The sequence below is a fragment of the Denticeps clupeoides genome, chromosome 3 (genome assembly GCF_900700375.1).
Source record: "Denticeps clupeoides chromosome 3, fDenClu1.1, whole genome shotgun sequence".
NCBI classification, from domain to species: domain Eukaryota; kingdom Metazoa; phylum Chordata; class Actinopteri; order Clupeiformes; family Denticipitidae; genus Denticeps; species Denticeps clupeoides.
The window spans coordinates 976,119-997,500 of NC_041709.1; the positions used below are offsets into that span (position 1 = coordinate 976,119).

Here is a 21,382-nt window from a genome sequence, read left to right on the forward strand (position 1 = left end):
GATGGAAAAATATGAATCGAACACACACGATTTGTCCGATTATGGCCACGGGGAAAATTGTTCCCCTGAGATTTCTGGGGGTGCCGCCGTGACAGATTGCTGTGAGAGATAAGGACCAACATTACATGCTTTTAAGTGGTTTTAACTCATCAAAGAGTCATTGCATCTATTTCTTAATATTTTATAATTTTATGACTATATTATAGAGGTCAGCGTGGTCATATTTTGCAGAAGATTTGATGCAATGATGCTTCATAAATTGGTCTGAAAGGACCTGTTATTGAAGCAAGTTTTCTGAAATAAAATTGTGTTGTTGCGTTTTTATTCAGTCATTTCATTCCACACGATTCTGTGTTGGTGGGTGATGCAGAGTGCATGAATCAACTGATCATAAATGCTGTCCCACGGCCGGTTCTGGACAGGCACGTATGTGGGGGCAGACAGAAAGGTGAAGTGATTGACACAGCACACGGTGACACAACGAAATGTGTCCTCTGCTTTAAACCATCACCTTGGGGACGGTCCTTTGTCAGGACAGCATTTATCAGACGCCCTTATCCAGAGCGACTTACAATCAGTAGTTACAGGGACAGTCCCCCCCTGGAGACACTCAGGGTGAAGTGTCTTGCTCAGGGACACAATGGTAGTAAGTGAGGTTTGAACCTGGGTCTTCTGGTTCACAGGCGAGTGTTACCCCACTAGGCTGCTACTGCCTCTACATACAACCTGTCCAAATTTGGTGACCCACCTGAAGGATGATCTTGGAATCATTGAGGCACACAAATCCCCCCCGACCACGACAAGGTGGCAATCTGTCGGAGGGGTAAAAAAAATTTATATATTCCTCATCAGATTATAACAAATTATAAGGCTGTGGTGGCCTAGTGGGTAAGGAAATGGACATGTGATCAGAAGGTTGCCGGTTCGAATCCCGAGCCACCAAGGTACCACTGAGCAAAGCACCAGAGAGGACACGTTTTGTTGTGTGCACCGTGTGCAGTGTTTCACTTCACTGTCACTAAAAACATTCCAAATATACTCAAACCCAACAATAGCGCTTATAACTATTCCTAATATTATACAAAACTGAAAAACAGGAGCTCATTTGCATACCAGCGTTGATTGGATGTTCGGAGGAGTGGGAGGAGTGTGGATCTTCTCAACTTCTTAAAGTTTGATTTAATGGGGCAGGACGTTTATTCAAGCTTGAATATCTGCATAAATGTAGAGAGGAACTTTATCAGCATCAATAAGTCTTGAGTTCCAGTATTTACTGCATTTAATAATGCAAGTCCCACAATTACAAAAATTGTTAGATTTATGTAGTGTATCCAACTTCATAGCTGTAAAGAGTCCTAAAAAAAACAAACACTTTAATGTAGTATTTGAGGACAGAAGTTATTTCTGCAGTAAGCCTGTTATTGACCACGCTGCCACTAATTTATACGCATGCATGTGACTTGGGAAGTCATGGAAATTTAAACCCTGCATTCAAGACGGCGGAAGAAGAATTAGCGAAGATTGGCGATCCGTGAACGTCTATCAAGGAAAGGGCGAGAGAGAAAGGGTCAAACAGGACACGGAGCTGAATCGAAAATGTCCCATCTTGTTTAGACATCATCAGTAAGGGACGTGAGTTCATGTGCGGAAGTATTTTTGACAGTTATTTGTTCCACGGTTCACTCTAATCTGTTTGAATATTTATGAGTTGCAACTAAGTGAGCAATAGACATGCAAGGCCGTAAACTGACCGTTGCAGCCCATGCTGCCGTGCCGTTTCATGTGATCAGGATTTGGGATTATGGCATATTATTTGTTCCAAATGATGACCTCAAACTGCACAATAATACAAATGCCAAACCAACACACAGAAAATAGTCATTTCAGTCATTTTAAATACATGTTGTTAAATTCCCATTTATTGCATGATGATGCCAGCGATGGGTAAATTGTGAGAGACAAATTAGTACATGAACGTGCGGCTCTGACCTTTCAAAAGTAAATTAATCAAATTGGATGATTTAAATTTCAGAGAAAATCTGGGTTTACGCGGACATCAACATCCACGCACATCAGACAAACCCTGGAATAATAATTATCGCTTTTTAGAATTAGTCCAATTAGTCGAAAGAAAATGAGAAAAAGGCCAGCAGACGTAAACTAAGCACGGGCAACATGGCTTTCCTGTACACATCAGCAGCTTCCAACATGGTGTATATTGCTAAATATGTATATACAGCTAGCGAAAAAATTATAAGGCCACGGCAACATACTTTCTTTAACCGGTTTGACCTTTTATGTCTGTACATATAGTTATTTAGGAGTTAAGAAAACAAGATGAAATAGGATGTTCAAATTAGGAAGTGGCACTTCCCAAAAAATAATAATGTTTAATAAGGTTGAGTTTGGAACGACAGCCGTAGAACAAGAACTTAAAGGATTATGAAAACAGGGATTATTATTCCAAAATTGTATGTAATTAAAAGTATTCACAAGTATTCATTATTTTGGACTAAAAGTATAAAAGGCACTGAAATCCAGTTTTTTTTTTTTAATACAACCTTTCAAATTATTCCACTTATGAGACTAATGCAGGATTGTCTTATCATATCTGCAATGTCACTCAGTGACCTTTAGAGCGAACTTCAGCCAGGGTGGCGTCATCTGCCCTTTTCCTTTTGTAGTTTTTAAAAGAAAGCAGTAACAGAAATATCTAGAGCTGTTTTCAGCATTTTTATGAAAATTAAAGCACCATCTCCTAGTAGTTCATTTCTGCTGCATGAAATTCAGCGCAAAAAACAAGGATTGTCCCCTTAACCAATGGCACTCATACCAGAAACACGAATCAAACTGCTGCAAATCAAAAGCGGATGCGTCTTTGTGACCGAAAGAGGAGCCACAAATATGCTCAGAACAAACCATCCAAGAAGGACAAGTGTAAAAGTTCAGAGGCCACAAATTAAAGGTGAAAAATTCTAAATGTTAATGTACAATAGCCTCATTTGGTATGGTTTAAAACTGGTACCCAAAGACATGATGTTTCCGTTTCTTTGTTGCCACGGACACAACACGGCCACGGTGACGTGAGCTGGACACAAAGTTAGGCACAGAGACAGAAATGACGACCGAGGACAGAAGAGCAGGGCGGAGTCTGCAGAGTACATTGTGAAAGTACGTTGGTGCTCGACCTCCAAGGCGGCGGTGAATCACGTCCTCTTCACTCTGCCACGTTTCTCCGACAGAAAACGTCTATCAGAACTAAAGGACATTGGGACAAGTATTTAAGACACATAAGAATAAGAATATGAAGTCTTGCCATTAAAGTGAGGACAGATTTAAAAAGAAACATTCTTAAAAATGAAATTCTGTTCATTAGATTAATTAAAAACGTAAAAAGAAGAATCAGACTTAGATAGCACGGTGGCTTAGTGAAGTGATATAGAATTTTTAGGTTATTTTATTAGATGACTATGAACTGGAAAAGTAGGTTTGGATGGTGGGATGGACGGAATGTATAGAATATAAAAATTTGTACCACTAGGTGGTAGTAGTCTTGTGTGTAACGCAGTCTCCTACGCACTAGAAGACACAGGTTCAATTCCCCACTTACTAACATTTTGTATCTGAGCAAGACACTTAACCCTGAGTGTCTCCAGGGGGGACTGTCCCTGTAACTACTGATTGTAAGTCGCTCTGGACAAGGGCGTAAATGTACGTCTATAATGATCCCAGGTGGTGTCCACCAACAAGAAACTCTTCCAATCAGATTCGTCTAAAGATTTGATAGGAAAATCCTCGAGTAGAAGTGTATTCCAGTAATTATGCAAACCAATGAGGACACCAGAGGTCTTCCAGGAGATGGAACAACAGCTATCTTCTTGAAGGTTTCTCAAGCTCCTCCAGAGCTGCCCTCTGGCCTGTGAAGGATGGCGCAGTGTTGAAGGAAGACCTTCACCTAAACCACTGATCACAGGTTCAAGATGTGGCACAATGGGTTAAAACTCAAGAGCAACGTAAAATGATTGGCTGACCTCTGCCCCCCGACGATGAATGCGCGACCTCGCAGCATGTTTAAGGCCGTCTCCTGCACACACAAGAACCCCTCACCGAATAAAGCGGAAGGACAGTCTTTATGGTGCTGACTGAATGATGTCCTTTGTCCAAATGACCTTCGCGAGGATCTCAGTATTCTTCCTCCTGAGACTTTTGTGGTCTGAAGAGAAGGCACGTGCAGGACCATCCGGGAGGCCGTCCTGCTCTACTGCTGAAAACGCAAAACTATTTATGCTCCGCAGCGGGATCAAGGGGACAGAAGCTGCAGTTGTGGTGACATTAATAAGCACTAATCCTGAATGGACAGTAATACACTGTAATAAAAATGTACTAATTAGGGGCAGTGGTGGCCTAGCAAGCAAGGGAGCGAACTCCTCATCGGAAGGTCCGAATCACAATGGTCCCCGGTCATGGTGCTCACTGCTCACCAAGGGTGATGGTTAAAAGCAGAGGACACATTTCGTTGTGTCACCGTGTGCTGTGCTGCAGTGTTTCACAATGACTTCACTTCACTTTCTGTAATTCATGTTTACTGGGCTTTAAAAACCACACAGGCTCACGAACAGCATCAGAGATCAAGTCAACTTTATTGTCAATTCTGCCACATGTACAGGACATGCAGAGAATTGAAATTACGTTACTCTCTGACCCATACAAGTAACATTAAATACAAAAACAGTAACATTGAATACAGAGTATAAATACAATTTAAAAAGAAAGGCACAATATACAATTTTAAAAACACCATATACAAATAAGGGCACATGGTGGAGAGTGCAACATCAGGAGAGTGCAAAAACCAATAGTGCAACAGAGTTTTAAGTTTAAAGTGACGAAGTGAAAGTGAGGTAGATGGCAGACCAGAGCTGCAGAGAGTGACTGGTGCATGGTCAGTTTGTGTGATTTAGAGTTCAGAAAGTTTGTGGAGCAGAAGAGGGGAGTGAGGGGAGTGGGGGCAGAGCCGGGAGGGAGTTGAGTTTCCTGACAGCCTGATGGGTGAAGCTGTCCTTCAGTTTGCTGGTCCTGGCCTGGAGACTCCGCAGTCTCCTCCCTGATGGCAGCAGGCTGAAGAAGGTTTGCATTGGGTGGGTGGGATCAGCTGCTATGCCGAGGGCTTTCTTGGTGAGGCGTGTGCTGTAGATGTCTTGGAGGGAGGGGAGAGGGACACCGATGATTCTCTCAGCTGTTCTGACTATGCGTTGGAGAGTTTTTTGGCAGGACGCATTGCAGGCTCCAAACCACACAGTGATGCAGCTGGACAGGATGCTCTCGATGGTTCCTCGGTAGAATGTGTACATGATGGGGGCTGGTGCTCTTGCTCTTCTAAGTTTGCGGAGGAAGTAGAGACGCTGCTGTGCTTTCTTGGCCAGTGCAGTGGTGTTTTTTGTCCAGGAGAGATCTTCAGTGATGTGCACACCCAGGAACTTGGTGCTGCTCACTCTCTCCACAGATGCACCGTTGATGGTCAGAGGAGCATGCTGAGTATTTCCTCTCCTGAAGTCAACAACAATCTCTTTCGTCTTCTCCACATTCAGGGAGAGATTGTTGTCTCCGCACCACTTGGCCAGGCGGCTCACCTCGCTTCTGTAGTTAGACTCATCCCTGTTATTGATGAGTCCCACCACAGTCGTGTCATCCGCAAACTTGATGAAGAGGTTGGAGCAGTGTGACGGAGTGCAGTCGTGGGTCAGCAGAGTGAAGAGAAGGGGGCTCAGCACACATCCCTGAGGAGCCCCCGTGTTAAGGACGATGGTGCTGGATGTGCTACTGCCAACCCGTACTGCTTGTGGTCTTCCTGTGAGGAAGTCCAACAGCCAGTTACACAGTGAGGTGTTGAGCCCCAGCTGGATCAGTTTTTGTGTGAGCTGTTGTGGGATTATTGTGTTAAATGCTGAACTGAAGTCTATGAACAGCATTCGAACATATGAGTCTTTTTTGTCCAGATGTGTGAGTGCTGAGTGGAGTGCAGTGGAGATGGCATCATCGGTCGTACAGAAGTACAGAAGATGCATCGATATTTCTGGTGCTACAGCCATGAATTAATATTAATGAATAATCGGCGGTATGATCACTATAACACACCTGTTATGTGAACTAAAATTCAGGCTTAATATTAAAAAAAATGATATTCATACACTCATGTACGCCAGTGTTGCAGCGTACGGATGCTTGTTGGGAACGCTGAACTGAATAAAGGAACAAATCAACATGATGGCGTCCGTTTTAATTTGCATGAAATCAACTTTAAACTTGATTTTTGCATCTTATAACACATATGTAACACATTAATGACACGTTTATTCGGCAGGGACAATGAAATGTGAGGCCAGCGGACCCGTCCCCCTTTCATACCCTCAGGTCAGGGGGTACAGGACTTCCAGGTTATTTTCTGTCAAGTATTGAATATTCAGTATCTCAGTATTCATTAAATTACTGCAGTTAATTACGGTCAATTGCATAAAGTACATCGTCACACGACTGATATGGAGACGGCAACTGCGGCGGGAATTTTCTCTTAATAAACACTTCACGCGCTGTTTGGGAGGCGGTCCAGTCATTTATTTCCACATCACAGAAATGAACAATAATTCCTTGTTTCTGAAAATGAGCAGCTTTAAGGTCGCGCAGAGACAACGCATGAATTTTCATTTGGCATAAATCCGCATTAAAAAAACCATCGCAATTAACTACAGGAGGAAAACAAGCGCCACGCCCTTTTAATGGTGAAAATATGACAGTCGTTTATGACTCTGCAGCGTCCGTTAGTCTTCGTGCTCCCTGCTGAAAATCTTGCCGTGTAAGTAGGCCGTCTTCTCGGCCTGGGACCTCCTCAGCAAGGGGAACCACTCCCAGTGGGCGAGCTCCACCACCCGGTACCCCGAGCGCACCAGCTGCCTCCTCTTCAGCGCGTGCAGTCCCAGCAGCCTCTGGGAGCGGTAGCAGTACTGGTTCCTGTGCGTCACCTGCACCGCCAGCCGGACGGGGGCCTTCGCGTTGGGCTCCAGGCCACGCCCGGCCTCCTCCTCCTCCTCCAACGCGCCGACCTCCGGGGGGTCTGGATGGGTTTTTGGGGTGCCGGTGAGCTGCGCCAGGAGGTCGTCGGTGAGGGTGACCCCCACGTTGCTCCCGTCCCAGGAGAAGTCCTCGGAGCGGGCGGAGCCTGGGGGCTGCTCTGGGAGCACCGGAAGGGGCCGCCCGTTGGGGTCAAGGTGCACCTCCAGGTCAACGGAGCGCGTGTGTGGGAGGATCATGTGCTTGCGGACGTACCGCGCCCCGCCTAGCAGCTGCTGCAGCGCGGCCTCCGCCGCCAGGACCTCGGGCTTCTTACACACGTCCTCCTGGGCGTAGTCCCACACCTGCCGGGCCACCTGCTCCTTCAGGGCCCGTCCGAGGCGCGGCCCGGTCCAGCCGGGCACCTCCAGGCCCACCGTGCCATCGAGCGCGTACAGGTCCGTCTTCAGCTCCAGCCGCGGGTACGAACACGCCCGGGCCACGAACTCCGCGCTCAGAGCCGCATTTATTAAGTCTCGGGGGAACAGGCCCACGAAGGCCAGTCCCAGCAGCCCCGTGAGCAGGTGCTCGGGGTACCGCTGGAACTCGGGCCCCCGCCGGCGCAGCACGTCGGTCAGGCAGGAGTACAGATCGGGGCACCGGGCGGGGCGGACGCGCAAGTTGCCGAAGGCCCACAGCAGCTTGCAGGCATCTTTGCTCCGGCAGTGAGGCGCCCGGTCGGGCAGGTTCTCCGCCACGGCCATCAGGATGGCGTCGTCGCGGTAATGCAGGGCGGAGCAGGCGAGCGCCACGTGCATCAGGCCTTGCGCCCCCATCCCAGGGGCGCGCCGGGGCACCTCCCTCCCCATGGCCTTCAGCCAGGGCAGGTGGTCCAGGTGGCTGAAGCGCAGCAGCTTCATGACGCCGACGATGGCGAAGTCGCTCATGTCCCGCACCAGCTCGCAGGCGCGGTCCGCCAGCCGCTGCACCGTCCCGGTGGAGAGGGCGCTCTGGGATTTGAACAGGCCCAGGCAGACCGCGCCCACCTCCTCCGGCTCCAGCCGCTCCACGGTGCGCAGGAGCGCGTGCTCCAGGGGCCGCAGCAGGGAGGCGGGGCTTCGCCTGCCCTCGCCCATTATATAGATCAGCAGGACCAGCTCGGCGGGCCCCATGTCCCCGAGCCGCGGGCCCACGCAGCCGTACAAGCTCTCCAGGTACCGGGGCACAGACCTGCCCAGCCGGCGCCACCGGTCGGCCGCCAGCAGCAGCTGGTGCAGCTGCAGCTCCGGGGCGCGGCGGCTGAACTCCGCCTCGTACAGGCCCAGCACGCCGTGGGCCGGCGGCAGGTCCAGGCACACCAGGGCCCGCAGCGCCTCCAGCAGCTGGCCGTGGGTGAAGCGGGCCAGGCTCTCCACGCTGTAGCGCAGGAGCATGTTGAAGCGCGAGTCGGCTCTGACCGCGGCGCTCTGGCCGGGGGGCAGCCGGCCCAGCTCGGACAGGAAGTGCGCCACGTCGCGCGGCTCCAGCTTGCCCCTGACGGCTGTGACCGTGTGCAGGATCAGAGAGGCCTCCTTGGACTCCAGCGGCGGGGGCGGCGGCGAGAGGTCGTGCGTGAAGCTGCGGTACTCTGACCGGCACGTCTGGAAGGCGCGCGGTTCGCCCTGCACATCTGCCGGGGCCGGCGTGGCCATTTCCCCCTTGCTGCCCGGATCCCTGCTGAATGCGAGGTCCAGCAGGGTGTTTTTGCTGATGGAGAGGCGTCGTGATGAGCTGACAGTGTAGGGGTTTCCCTGCTGACGACCGGGGTGTAGGAGTGCTGGACGAGTTGCTCCATCTCCACTTCTACCCAACGGCGCAGACGTCTCGGCCGCCGGCTGCCGGTATGCAGATGGGTTATACAGCAGCGCGTAATCTCCCGCTCCGGACAGGCACGGTGGGGCTTCGGTTTCACTTTCCACCGGTTCCTCCTGCTCTTCACGCGAACAGTGGCTCCTAAAAACATGGCTGCCTCGGCTGAAGCAGACACAGCGATGTAGACGGGCCGCTCGTGCGCCCAGCGCCCTCACAGACATTCGCGCCCTAGACAACAAGAAGGGATAAGAAGTCTTATTGATGTTGCACATGTTTTGCGTTCATACTTCCCCCCACACACACTCGCACTGTGGACTAACTCTGTTGCACCTCTGCACTTTATACCTCATTGCTGCAAATATGCACACGCTGCCATACGGACTTCCTCTTCTTGTTGCACTGAAACCAATAACTGTACTATCACTACTGTTGTTTATTTGCACAGTCTAAACATGTATATATCACTGGTCACTTTTTAACACTTCATTTTTAGCTAAAATGTATATTCTGTATCCTATTTATTTATATATTGTATTCCATGTGACGCATCTGTTTTCTGTTTTTTTGTTGTCTACTTTTATGTTGCACTGTGTAAACTGGAGCCACGTCTTCTCGTCTCTCTGTATATCTGCACAATATATAGAAGAGATGACAATAAAGGTCACTTGAACTTGAACACAGGGTTGCAAAAGTAATTTTCAATTTCAACCATAATGCCAGGGCCAGACAATGCAGAACAAGCCCAACCTGCACAATCTGGCAACACTACTGGCAGTGACATTTTTTTTTACATTTACATTTACATTTACATTTACAGCATTTATCAGACGCCCTTATCCAGAGCGACTTACAATCAGTAGTTACAGGGACAGTCTCCCTGGAGCAATTTAGGGTTAAGTGTCTTGCTCAGGGACACAATGGTAGTAAGTGGGATTCGAACCCGGGTCTTCTGGTTCATAGGCGAGTGTGTTACCCACTAGGCTACTACCATCATTTAAGTTTTCACGTACGACGAGACGGCATAATGCAAGGGCTTCGATATTTAACTCATGTTTTGCATTTACATTTACAGCATTTATCAGACGCCCTTGTCCAGAGCGACTTACAATCAGTAGTTACAGGGACAGTCCGCCCTGGAGCAATTTAGGGTTAAGTAATTCAGGGACACAATGGTAGTAAGTGGGATTTGAACCTGGGTCTTCTGGTTCATAGGCGAGTGTGTTACAGTACTACTACCATATCTTATAATTAATATACAGTAGAGGCCAAAGGTCTGGACACCTTCTCATTCAACATGTTTTCTTTATTTTCATGACCATTTACGTTGGTAGATTCTCACTGAAGGCATCAAAACTATGAATGAACACATGTGGAGTTATGTACTTAACAAAAAGTGGAGACCTGGAGACCTCCACAGTCACCCAGATGGTTTGGGGTGAGCTGGACCAACAAGTGCTAAACACCTCTGGGAACTAGCCTAGCGGTTAAGGAAGCGACCCCGTAATCAGAAGGTTGCCGGTTCGAATCCCGAGCCACTGAGGTGCCACTGAGCAAAGCACCGTCCCCACACACTGCTCCCCGGGCGCTGGTCATGGCTGCCCACTGCTCACTCAGGGTGATGGGTTAAATGCAGAGGACAAATTTCACTGTGTGCACCGTGTGCTGTGCTGCTGTGTATCACATGTGACAATCACTTCACTTTAAGACTGTTGGAGAAGCATTTCAGATGCCAAGAGTGTACAAAGCAGTAATCAGAGCAAAGAAACTAGAATATAAAACATATTTTCACTTATTTCACATTTTTTTGTTAAGTACAGAACTCCACATGTGTTCATTCATAGTTTTGATGCCTTCAGTGAGAATCTACCAACGTAAATGGTCATGAAGATAAAGAAATCACGTTGAATGAGAAGGTGTCCAGACTTTTGGCCCTGTACTGTATATTATTAATTTATATTTTCCCTCAATTATCCACCGAGGTTAATATGCTGATACTGTGATTACTTTGCCTTTTTTAAGCACCTCTGGTGGTTAGACGGCCAATGTCACTCTTTCTCCATCTGCCTTGCAATGTCATTGGAGCCAGAGGGGGCAGAGCTAGCCGGCTAACGTTAGCATCGTCAAACTTGTAACGAACTTAAATCAAATCCGATATCAGGAAAAATATAAATACTGCGTTTCCCCCTGGTCTCTGAAAGTGACAAATCTCACGGAGTCAGGGGTACCCACCACGAACCGCTAATGCTCAGGGTATCGGGGCATTTTCATCAGCTGCACGGATCCATGCTGTCCTGTCGGCACGTAGTCGGATATGACGTCGTCGAGTACGGTGGCTGTGTAGGGACATGCGAATTTCGTTCAAATATTAATGTTCGAATATAAAATTATTTACTTGTTTTTTTGTTTGTTATTGTACGTGAACATAAAGTAACCCAGCCACTGGCGATGCACGTCACAGGTCTTGGAGGGTTTCGTCAGGAAGGCCATCCGACGTAAAACGTTTGCCAGACCGGCTGATCAGCTGTGGCGCCCCCTAACGGGAGGAGGATGTAAAGTATGTGGAAAAAAAACGATCCTGGACATTCTTCTATTTTATTCATCATAACTTTATTATTGAAATTCATTTCTGCTAAGATAAGTCTTTTCCTTTGAAACCATTTCAGGAACATAAAAAACAATAAAAAAATAATAAAAAAAACATTGGTGGCTTTTTTGTCCGGTTAGGTGGTTAAAGAAACTAAATAAATAAATGATGAGTGGACAATGTATTTCGAGCATTCTTGCCTTGTTATATGTAGATCCAAATTGTGAAGATCTATGTATATATTTATATATTTATATTAATATAGCTTAAAAAATAAAAGCTGAAATGTCTGTCTTTTAAATTCACAATTATCCTCTGAAAGTATTCACACGCAATAGCTTGGTATATTTGGATAGATATGTACACATAAATAACAGTAATATTTACATCCAAGTACACCTTCTCTGTCTCTACCAAGAACACAGCAGGACACAACAAAGGTACAGAGCATAGCAGCAAATATGGCCCAAAGACAGTCGAGGTTTGAGCGTCCTTCTGAATCTCAGCAGGCACTGCGGCACTTAACTCGAAGCCCCCTGCCGGAAAAAAAAAAAGTCACGTAAACTGGCACCAGCAGCTCATGACGCCTTCTTCCCTCCTAACCCTACGATGGAAGCAGCCAAAGCCAAATTTCCAGTGTGTGTGACGCATTTGTTTAATTCCAGAAGGCTCTGAGTGAAGTATACGCCTCCGTGTACTCTGCCTTCATGTATAACCTTCTCTCGAAATGTATTTACATCATTCCCAACCTCAACTTCACTCTTCCCCACCAGGACGTTCATTTCATACCCAAATATATGTCAACAATACTCCTTTCAAACATTTAAATGATCATTTCAAAGCTACTGCATATTGTAAATAGCCAAATATATTCTAAATCATCTTGATAAAGTGTATATTGACATATATTGTCTGTTTTTTTCCCTTTAAACATGGACAGATCCTCCCTTGGGATGAAAGGAGTCAGTGGGTCTGGCTCAGCCGCCGCAGAACCCGTCAGCGGCTTCATTGACCAGCATGAACGCGAGCGCGGACAAGCACGACCTTTTTCTATCCCGCACTCAAATAAATAACTCTGGAGAGCAAAGCATCGCGAGCGGCCACACGTCTGATTAAGGGTGTGTTCTCGCCTTCAGCGTAGATAAAGAGTAAGAAAATGGAAAAAGTCCTTTTCAAGTAGCTCGTCCGTGGATGGATGGCCGCCAGGTGTCTGTCCTCCGCCACTGCACCCGCAGATAAGGGTCCCCTGCTGTGACGCGCCCAGATGACCAAACTGCACCGGACGGGCTCGTGTTCGGCCCTTGTACCCAACACTGCGTGTTCTGTTAGCACCTAGCAGGGAGGTTCACGCGTGCATGTAGCATAATGGCCCCCCGTTTTCGCTAATCAGAGGCCTCCCTGCTCGAGCTGACTGTATTCATGGGTCCAGGAGGCTGGTGAGGATCAGAGTGCCAGTTCGGGCCCTTAAATCTACACCCCGTTAAATCCCGTCCTATAGGCACTGAATCGCTGGGTGCCTGACCTTTGCGGGGGTCACCACAGCTACGACGCTGACGGAAATTTCCCTCGGGCCTCTGCAGCGCATCCTTGGACCGTCCCCTGGAAGCTTGTCTCGTTAATGGTCATTTTTGGACATGTCTGCGTCTTTGTGTGCGTTTTGGAAATGTCCAGAATTTCAGACCTGTGTCAGATACACTTTTGAAGTATTCGAGGTTCACAACTATCTACTATACAGGTACCAACCTGGAGCACTTAGTGACTGGATCCTAAAACACACACACACACACACACACACACACACACACACACGCTCTGAAATCCCATCCAAATACTTTGTGTAGGGTACGAGACCCAGGTCGCATTGTCTTGTATCTGGGTTAAATCTCGGTGGATTCGATCCTCTCCAGGCGCGTGGCCACGGGCCAGGGCGGGGCCAGCTGGTGCAGGGCGGGCAGCTTGGTCTCCTCGCCCGGGGGCGGGGACAGGGACAGGGTCGGGGGGGCGGGCAGGGCGGGCAGGAGCGAGGGCGGGGGCGAGGCGGGCGAGACGACGAGCTTGGTGTTGAGCTGGTCCACGCGCTCCTCCAGGGCCTGGTTCTTCTGCAGCATCTCCACGTAGCTGAGCTGCAGCTGCGCCTGGTACTTCAGCACGCGCTCCTTCTCGCCCTGCCACGTGTGGCGCTCCTGGGCGAAGGTGAGCGCCTGGCGCTCGCGCTGCTGCCGCTCCAGCCGCAGCTCCCCCTGCAGCCGCTCCAGCTGCCGCCGCAGGTCGCCCGCCTCCTGCCGCTGCGCCTTCGCCTCGTCGCTCTGCAGGTCCAGCAGCGTGTCCGAGACTGACGGAGGGACGTCGGCACTGTCACCGGCCTCCCCTCGGCCCGAGCCCATGTCACCCAACGCCTGCTTCAGCCCCAGCACCTCGGCCTCAAACAGGTCCAGTTTATCTCGCAGTAAAGACACCTGTTGAATGGACAGAAATTAAAATGTGCATTTGGATACCTGGGTATCATCCATTTACATTTTAATGTGGTAGAACCCTGGTAGACCAGAAGACCCAGGTTCAAACCCCACTTACTACCATCGTGTCCCTGAGCAAGACACTTAACCCTGAGTGTCTCCAGGGGGGGACTGTCCCTGTAACTACTGACTATTAACCAGATGACCCAGGTTCAAACCCCACTTACTACCATCGTGTCCCTGAGCAAGACACTTAACCCTGAGTGTCCCCAGGAGGGGGCTGCCCCTGTAACTACTGACTATGAACCAGAAGACCCAGGTCCAAACCCCACTTACTACCATCGTGTCCCTGAGCAAGACACTTAACCCTGAGTGTCCCCAGGGGGGGACTGTCCCTGTAACTACTGACTATGAACCAGAAGACCCGGGTTCAAACCCCACTTACTACCATCGTGTCCCTGAGCAAGACACTTAACCCTAAATTGCTCCAGGGAGACTGTCCCTGTAACTACTGATTGTAAGTCGCTCTGGATAAGGGCGTCTGATAAATGCTGTAAATGTAAATGTAAATGTAAACCCTGAGTGTCCCCAGGAGGGGACTGCCCCTGTAACTACTGACTATGAACCAGAAGACCCAGGTTCAAACCCCACTTACTACCATCGTGTCCCTGAGCAAGACACTTAACCCCGAGTGTCCCCAGGGGGGGACTGTCCCTGTAACTACTGACTATGAACCAGAAGACCCAGGTTCAAACCCCACTTACTACCATCGTGTCCCTGAGCAAGACACTTAACCCTGAGTGTCCCCAGGGGGGGACTGTCCCTGTAACTACTGACTATGAACCAGAAGACCCAGGTTCAAACCCCACTTACTACCATCGTGTCCCTGAGCAAGACACTTAACCCTGAGTGTCCCCAGGAGGGGACTGTCCCTGTAACTACTTACTGTAAAGTGATAAAGTGATAAAGTGAAGGTATTGTCACAGCAGCACAGCACACAGTGCACACAGTGCACACAGTGAAACGTGTCCTCTGCATTTATCCCATCACCCTGAGTGAGCAGTGGGCGACCATGACAGGCGCTCGGGGAGCAGTGTGTGGGGACGGTGCTTTGCTCAGTGGCACCTCGGTGTGTTACCTCGGCGAGCGTCTTCTGCAGTTCCCTGTCGCAGCGCTCCAGCTCCAGACTCTTGCTGCTGTACGACTCCTTCAGGCCCAGGATGGCCTCCTCCCTCTCCTTCAGCTGAGCGCTCGCCTCCTTCAGCTGGCCCCGCAGGGCCACCATCTCCCCGGCCCGCTGCGTCACCTCCCCCTGACTGTCCCGCAGCTGCTGCTTCAGCAGGGAGATCTCGCCGGCCTTCTGGCACACCTGCGTATGTTAAAACGCCCAGGAGCAAGTCATTCGTTGTCTACAGCAACTGGCGTCTGTAAAAACACCTTCTTCATACAATTATACCCCCAATAAAATAATACAATCAAACAGGATCAAATAAGCATTGGTTCTCTGGTCAGATTTTGAGATGATCATCTAATTCAACGAATAACGGACACACAGAAACAGAGAGGCAGTTTTTTTAAATGAAAGCGCAGGATAATAAGACAAATTAAAAGCTCATCAGCAAAACCTGTCCACAGAGCTCTCCATCCCTGCCTATACATGATGTTCTTCTGATGTTCTCACCTCCCACTTGGTCTCCTCCAGCTGGGGCAGGATGTCAGCCTGCTCCTTCCTGTAGTCCAGGCACTTCCTCTCCAGCTCCTCCCTCTGGGCCAGCAGCGCAGCGATCTCATCCTGCAGGCGCCGCTTGTCCTGCTGCAGCCGCGTGACCTGCGCCTGCAGGGCCTGCTGGGTGCGCTGGGCGCGGCGCGACACCTGCTGCAGCCGGACGGCGTAGTTCTGCCGCAGCTCCTCCATCTCGCGCTCCCACGCGCGCTGCTTCTCCTCAAACACCTGCGCGATGGCCGCCTCGCTCTGGTCCAGGTTGCGGCGCATGTGCAGCACCTGAATGACAGGAAGGGACCTCGCTTACATCGACCCACCCAACCTGTTCCCCCGTCCTGCCACAAATTTGCAGCGGCACGGGGCGCATCAGAGGACCGTGAGCTCTTCATGACATTAGGGTTGTCTTACTGGACACTGGTTGTGTTGACTTTTTTTATTTAGAGATAAAAAAAAAAAAAATCCTCTCTTCTCGTATTTTAACTACAGTGGAACTGACGGAAAAGAAAAACCACCCTATTTTTGATCCAACTATTCATTTTTTAAAAAAAGTATTTACATTTATGGCATTTACCAGACGCCCTTATCCAGAGCGACTTTCAATCAGTAGTTACAGGGACAGTCCCCCCCCTGGAGACACTCAGGGTTAAGTGTCTTGCTCAGGGACACGATGGTAGTAAGTGGGGTTTGAACCTGGGTCCCCTGGTTCATAGGCGAGTGTGTTACCCGCTAGGTTACGACCACCCTGGATGGTACACATGGATGACTATACATAGTGACCATTTGAATATTTTTAACATAATATATTTTTCTTTATTCAATAATGGTGATTACTTTTAAAACGCTGCTTCTGTGCCTTCAGTTTTAAGTCATTTGTTTTTTTATGTAATAACTCTAAACTATTAAGTGTTTTCGTGTGATATTTATATCTCAATTTGTCCCAAAACGTCACGTATGGTGGCTGACATGGTTCACCCCCCTGAATAGATGTTTGGAGCATTAACACACTCGTCTGATCCGGTTCTACTAAAGGAACGTAGTCCCTGGCAGGGGGAGGACACATAATACCACGCAGTCGACACGTTTGCTTCATCTAACCTCTTGTTCTCGCTCCCACAGCCGGTCCTCCAGGTCCTGGATGATGTCATCGGAGGATGGCGAGGGGCGCAGCGGTGCCGGGGCGTCGCTCAGGTGGCTGAGGCGCTGGTAGGACGAGGAGCTCTTGCCCGACGACGAGCGGCCGCTGTCGGACGCGCTCAGGCCGTTCTGGTAGCCCGGCTTGTCCAGCTTGTCCAGCGCCGCCGTGCCCAAGCGGTTAATGTGGCTGGTGGACGCGCTGAGCGGGCCCAGGGCGGGCGGGGGCCCGTACCCCCCCGAGCCAGTGTACGTGGGCAAGCTGGTCAGAGAGTTCCTGCCCGAGTCGGAGAGACTGCCGCCCTGGCCCTCCCGACTGCCCCCCAGCGAGTGGGGGCCTCGGTCACTGGAGCTGTCGCGCTCCCCGTGTGCCCCAGGACCAGGGTGAGCTCCGCCCCCCCCACCGCTCCGCCCTCCGGCCGCCCCCGTCTGGGGAGCGCACACCAAGTTCTGCATGGAGTGGAAACTCTTGGGAACGACCGGCTTGAAAGCAGATGGGCGGACCAGGCCGTCATTATTCTGGAGCGGGTAGAAAAGCGACAGGGAAATGATATAACGATCCTGCCAGAAATCAGTCCCGAGAACCCATAACGCTCCGCTGATGTACTATATAATAAGGATTTCTGGACTGAGACCTGTGGCTCCTCTTCATCATTCACTAATTACATGTTATTAACACCATAGGTACATTGCATTGGCATCTGTTAACTTAAAATATGTTTGTGATGTTAAAGTTGCCACAAAAAAAACCCAACGGCGTCACAATACTGTCTTTACAATCATGTCACCGTCGTGTCTGAAGTTTCACCAGGAAGTAGCCAGAAGAAGACCACAGCGCACCACTACATCACCACGGTACTTCACCACACGCTCACTACCGCACAGCGCCGCGTATGTGTGTAGTACCCGCGTACGTGTGTAGTACCTGCGTATGTTTGTAGTACCTGCGTACGTGTGAAGTACCTGCATACGTGTGTAGTACCTGCGTATGTGTGTAGTACCTGCGTACGTGTGTAGTACCTGTGTAGTACCTGCGTATGTGTGTAGTACCTGTGTACGTGTGTAGTACCTGCGTACGTGTGTAGTACCTGCATATGTGTGTAGTACCTGCGTACGTGTGAAGTACCTGCATACGTGTGTAGTACCTGCGTACGTGTGTAGTACCTGCGTATGTGTGTAGTACCTGTGTATGTGTGTAGTACCTGCGTACGTGTGTAATACCTGCGTACGTGTGTAGTACCTGTGTATGTGTGTAGTACCTGCGAATGTGTGTAGTACCCGCGTATGTGTGTAGTACCCGCATACGTGTGTAGTACCCGCGTACGTGTGTAGTACCTGCGTACGTGTGTAGTACCTGTGTATGTGTGTAGTACCTGCGAATGTGTGTAGTACCCGCGTACGTGTGTAGTACCTGCGTATGTGTGTAGTACCCGCGTACGTGTGTAGTACCCGCGTACATGTGTAGTACCCGCGTACGTATGTAGTACCTGCGTATGTGTATAGTACCTGCGTACGTGTGTAGTACCTGCGTATGTGTATAGTACCTGCGTACGTGTGTAGTACCTGCGTATGTGTATAGTACCTGCGTATGTGTGTAGTACCTGCGTACTGTGTGTAGTACCTGCGTATGTGTGTAGTACCTGCGTACGTGTGTAGTACCTGCGAATGTGTGTAGTACCCGCGTACGTGTGTAGTACCTGCGTATGTGTGAAGTACCTGCGTATGTGTGTAGTACCCGCGTACGTATGTAGTACCTGCGTATGTGTATAGTACCTGCGTACGTGTGTAGTACCTGCGTATGTGTATAGTACCTGCGTATGTGTGTAGTACCTGCGTATGTGTGTAGTACCTGCGTATGTGTGTAGTACCTGCGAATGTGTGTAGTACCCGCGTACGTGTGTAGTACCTGCGTATGTGTGAAGTACCTGCGTATGTGTGAAGTACCTGCGAATGTGTGTAGTATCCGCGTACGTGTGTAGTACCTGCGTATGTGTGTAGTACCCGCGTACGTGTGTAGTACCTGCGTATGTGTATAGTACCTGCGAATGTGTGTAGTACCTGCGTACGTGTGTAGTACCTGCGTATGTGTGAAGTACCTGCGTATGTGTGAAGTACCTGCGAATGTGTGTAGTACCCGCGTACGTGTGTAGTACCCGCGTACGTGTGTAGTACCTGCGTATGTGTGTAGTACCCGCGTACGTGTGTAGTACCTGCGTACGTGTATAGTACCTGCGAATGTGTGTAGTACCTGCGTACGTCTGTAGTACCTGCGTATGTGTGAAGTACCTGCGTATGTGTGTAGTACCCGCGTACGTATGTAGTACCTGCGCGTATGTGTGTAGTACCCGCGTACGTATGTAGTACCTGCGTACGTGTGTAGTACCTGCGTATGTGTGAAGTACCTGCGTATGTGTGTAGTACCCCGCGTACGTATGTAGTACCTGCATATGTGTGTAGTACCTGCGTATGTGTGTAGTACCTGCGAATGTGTGTAGTATCCGCGTACATGTGTAGTACCTGCGTATGTGTATAGTACCTGCGAATGTGTGTAGTACCCGCGTACGTATGTAGTACCTGCGTATGTGTATAGTACCTGCGTACGTGTGTAGTACCTGCGTATGTGTATAGTACCTGCGTATGTGTGTAGTACCTGCGTACGTGTGTAGTACCTGCGTATGTGTGTAGTACCTGCGAATGTGTGTAGTACCCGCGTACGTGTGTAGTACCTGCGTATGTGTGAAGTACCTGCGTATGTGTGTAGTACCCGCGTACGTGTGTAGTACCTGCGTATGTGTGAAGTACCTGCGTATGTGTGAAGTACCTGCGAATGTGTGTAGTACCCGCGTACGTGTGTAGTACCTGCGTATGTGTGTAGTACCCGCGTACGTGTGTAGTACCTGCGTACGTGTATAGTACCTGCGAATGTGTGTAGTACCTGCGTACGTCTGTAGTACCTGCGTATGTGTGAAGTACCTGCGTATGTGTGTAGTACCCGCGTACGTATGTAGTACCTGCGTACGTGTGTAGTACCTGCGTATGTGTGAAGTACCTGCGTATGTGTGTAGTACCCGCGTACGTATGTAGTACCTGCATATGTGTGTAGTACCTGCGTATGTGTGTAGTACCTGCGAATGTGTGTAGTACCCGCGTACATGTGTAGTACCTGCGTATGTGTATAGTACCTGCGAATGTGTGTAGTACCCGCGTACGTATGTAGTACCTGCGTATGTGTATAGTACCTGTGTACGTGTGTAGTACCTGCGTATGTGTATAGTACCTGCGTATGTGTGTAGTACCTGCGTACGTGTGTAGTACCTGCGTATGTGTGTAGTACCTGCGTATGTGTGTAGTACCTGCGAATGTGTGTAGTACCCGCGTACGTGTGTAGTACCTGCGTATGTGTGAAGTACCTGCGTATGTGTGTAGTACCCGCGTACGTATGTAGTACCTGCGTATGTGTATAGTACCTGCGTACGTGTGTAGTACCTGCGTATGTGTATAGTACCTGCGTATGTGTGTAGTACCTGCGTATGTGTATAGTACCTGCGTATGTGTGTAGTACCTGTGTACGTGTGTAGTACCTGCGTATGTGTGTAGTACCCGCGTACGTGTGTAGTACCTGCGTACGTATGTAGTACCTGCGTATGTGTGTAGTACCTGCGTACGTATGTAGTACCTGTGTACGTGTGTAGTACCCGCGTACGTGTGTAGTACCTGCGTATGTGTGTAGTACCCGCGTACGTGTGTAGTACCCGCGTACGTGTGTAGTACCTGCGTATGTGTGTAGTACCTGCGTACGTGTGTATTACCCGCCTACGTGTGTAGTACCCGCGTACGTGTGTAGTACCTGCGTATGTGTGTAGTACCTGCGTACGTGTGTATTACCCGCCTACGTGTGTAGTACCCGCGTACGTGTGTAGTACCTGCGTATGTGTGTAGTACCCGCGTACGTGTGTAGTACCTGCGTATGTGTGTAGGCCTCTGCACACGGCGCTGAGCCCCGGCTCGACATGGCCTGCTCCAGCTTCCCAGAGACAGGCAGGATGTTGGGCGGGTTGTGGTTGTCCAGCTTGGTTGCGGGCGTGTCCTTGTGGTGGCCGCTCTTGTCGTTCTTGTCGTTGTTGAGGACCACGCTGTTGCCGCAAATGTCCAGGACGTGCGTGGGGCCCCGAGGGCCGTCGCGGCGGCCGGCCCCGTTCATGAAGGCCGCGTTGGACACCAGCCTCTCGCCGTTGGAGCCGTAGTAGGAACCCTCGGCGGTGTAGCCCAGGCCCTTGGGCGGGGCCGCAGGGGGCCTCTCGGCGCTGTAGCTGCGGTCCTCCAGGCGGCGGCGGCCGGCGGGCGGCGGCAGCGACGCCGGGCCGCATGACAGGCTGCTCTGGGTGGTGCGGGTGCCCACGCTCCGCATGGTTAACTCTGGTTGGCTGGCTACACCGCTGCCCACGCTGCCCATGCCGAGCGGGGCGGTCCCCTCACTCAGCTGCCCGCTCTCCACACGGGACATGGGGGCCGGCGGCACGAGGCCAGACGGCAAACACACACACTGCGGACAGGGGACAGGACAGAGCGGTGTGAGTCCAGGTCTGACTTGCACGC

General features: G+C 50.1%; 2 protein-coding genes across 5 annotated transcripts in view; both read right to left on the bottom strand.

Moving 5' to 3' along the window:
* Positions 1-5,921: 5,921 nt before the first annotated feature.
* On the bottom strand, positions 5,922-11,340 carry fastkd5 (FAST kinase domains 5). The gene is made up of 2 exons (XM_028973828.1): positions 11,125-11,340; positions 5,922-9,123 (listed from the first exon to the last, which is right to left on the bottom strand). Exon 2 carries the CDS (start codon positions 9,114-9,116, stop codon positions 6,816-6,818), a length of 2,301 nt encoding a protein of 766 aa, XP_028829661.1. The 5' UTR covers positions 9,117-9,123; positions 11,125-11,340; the 3' UTR covers positions 5,922-6,815.
* A 137-nt stretch (positions 11,341-11,477) lies between these two features.
* The window catches only part of lzts3a (leucine zipper, putative tumor suppressor family member 3a), a 16,006-nt gene continuing 6,101 nt past the window's right edge, over positions 11,478-21,382 (bottom strand). For all 4 annotated transcript variants that reach the window (XM_028973146.1, XM_028973148.1, XM_028973145.1 and 1 more), the window contains exons 2-6: positions 20,748-21,329; positions 16,751-17,305; positions 15,614-15,934; positions 15,071-15,301; positions 11,478-13,935 (exon numbers count right to left, since the gene is read on the bottom strand). In XM_028973146.1, the coding sequence (XP_028828979.1) occupies positions 13,357-13,935; positions 15,071-15,301; positions 15,614-15,934; positions 16,751-17,305; positions 20,748-21,290 (2,229 nt within the window). In that variant the 5' untranslated portion in view covers positions 21,291-21,329 and the 3' untranslated portion in view covers positions 11,478-13,356. The remainder of the gene's footprint in view (positions 13,936-15,070; positions 15,302-15,613; positions 15,935-16,750; positions 17,306-20,747; positions 21,330-21,382) is intronic.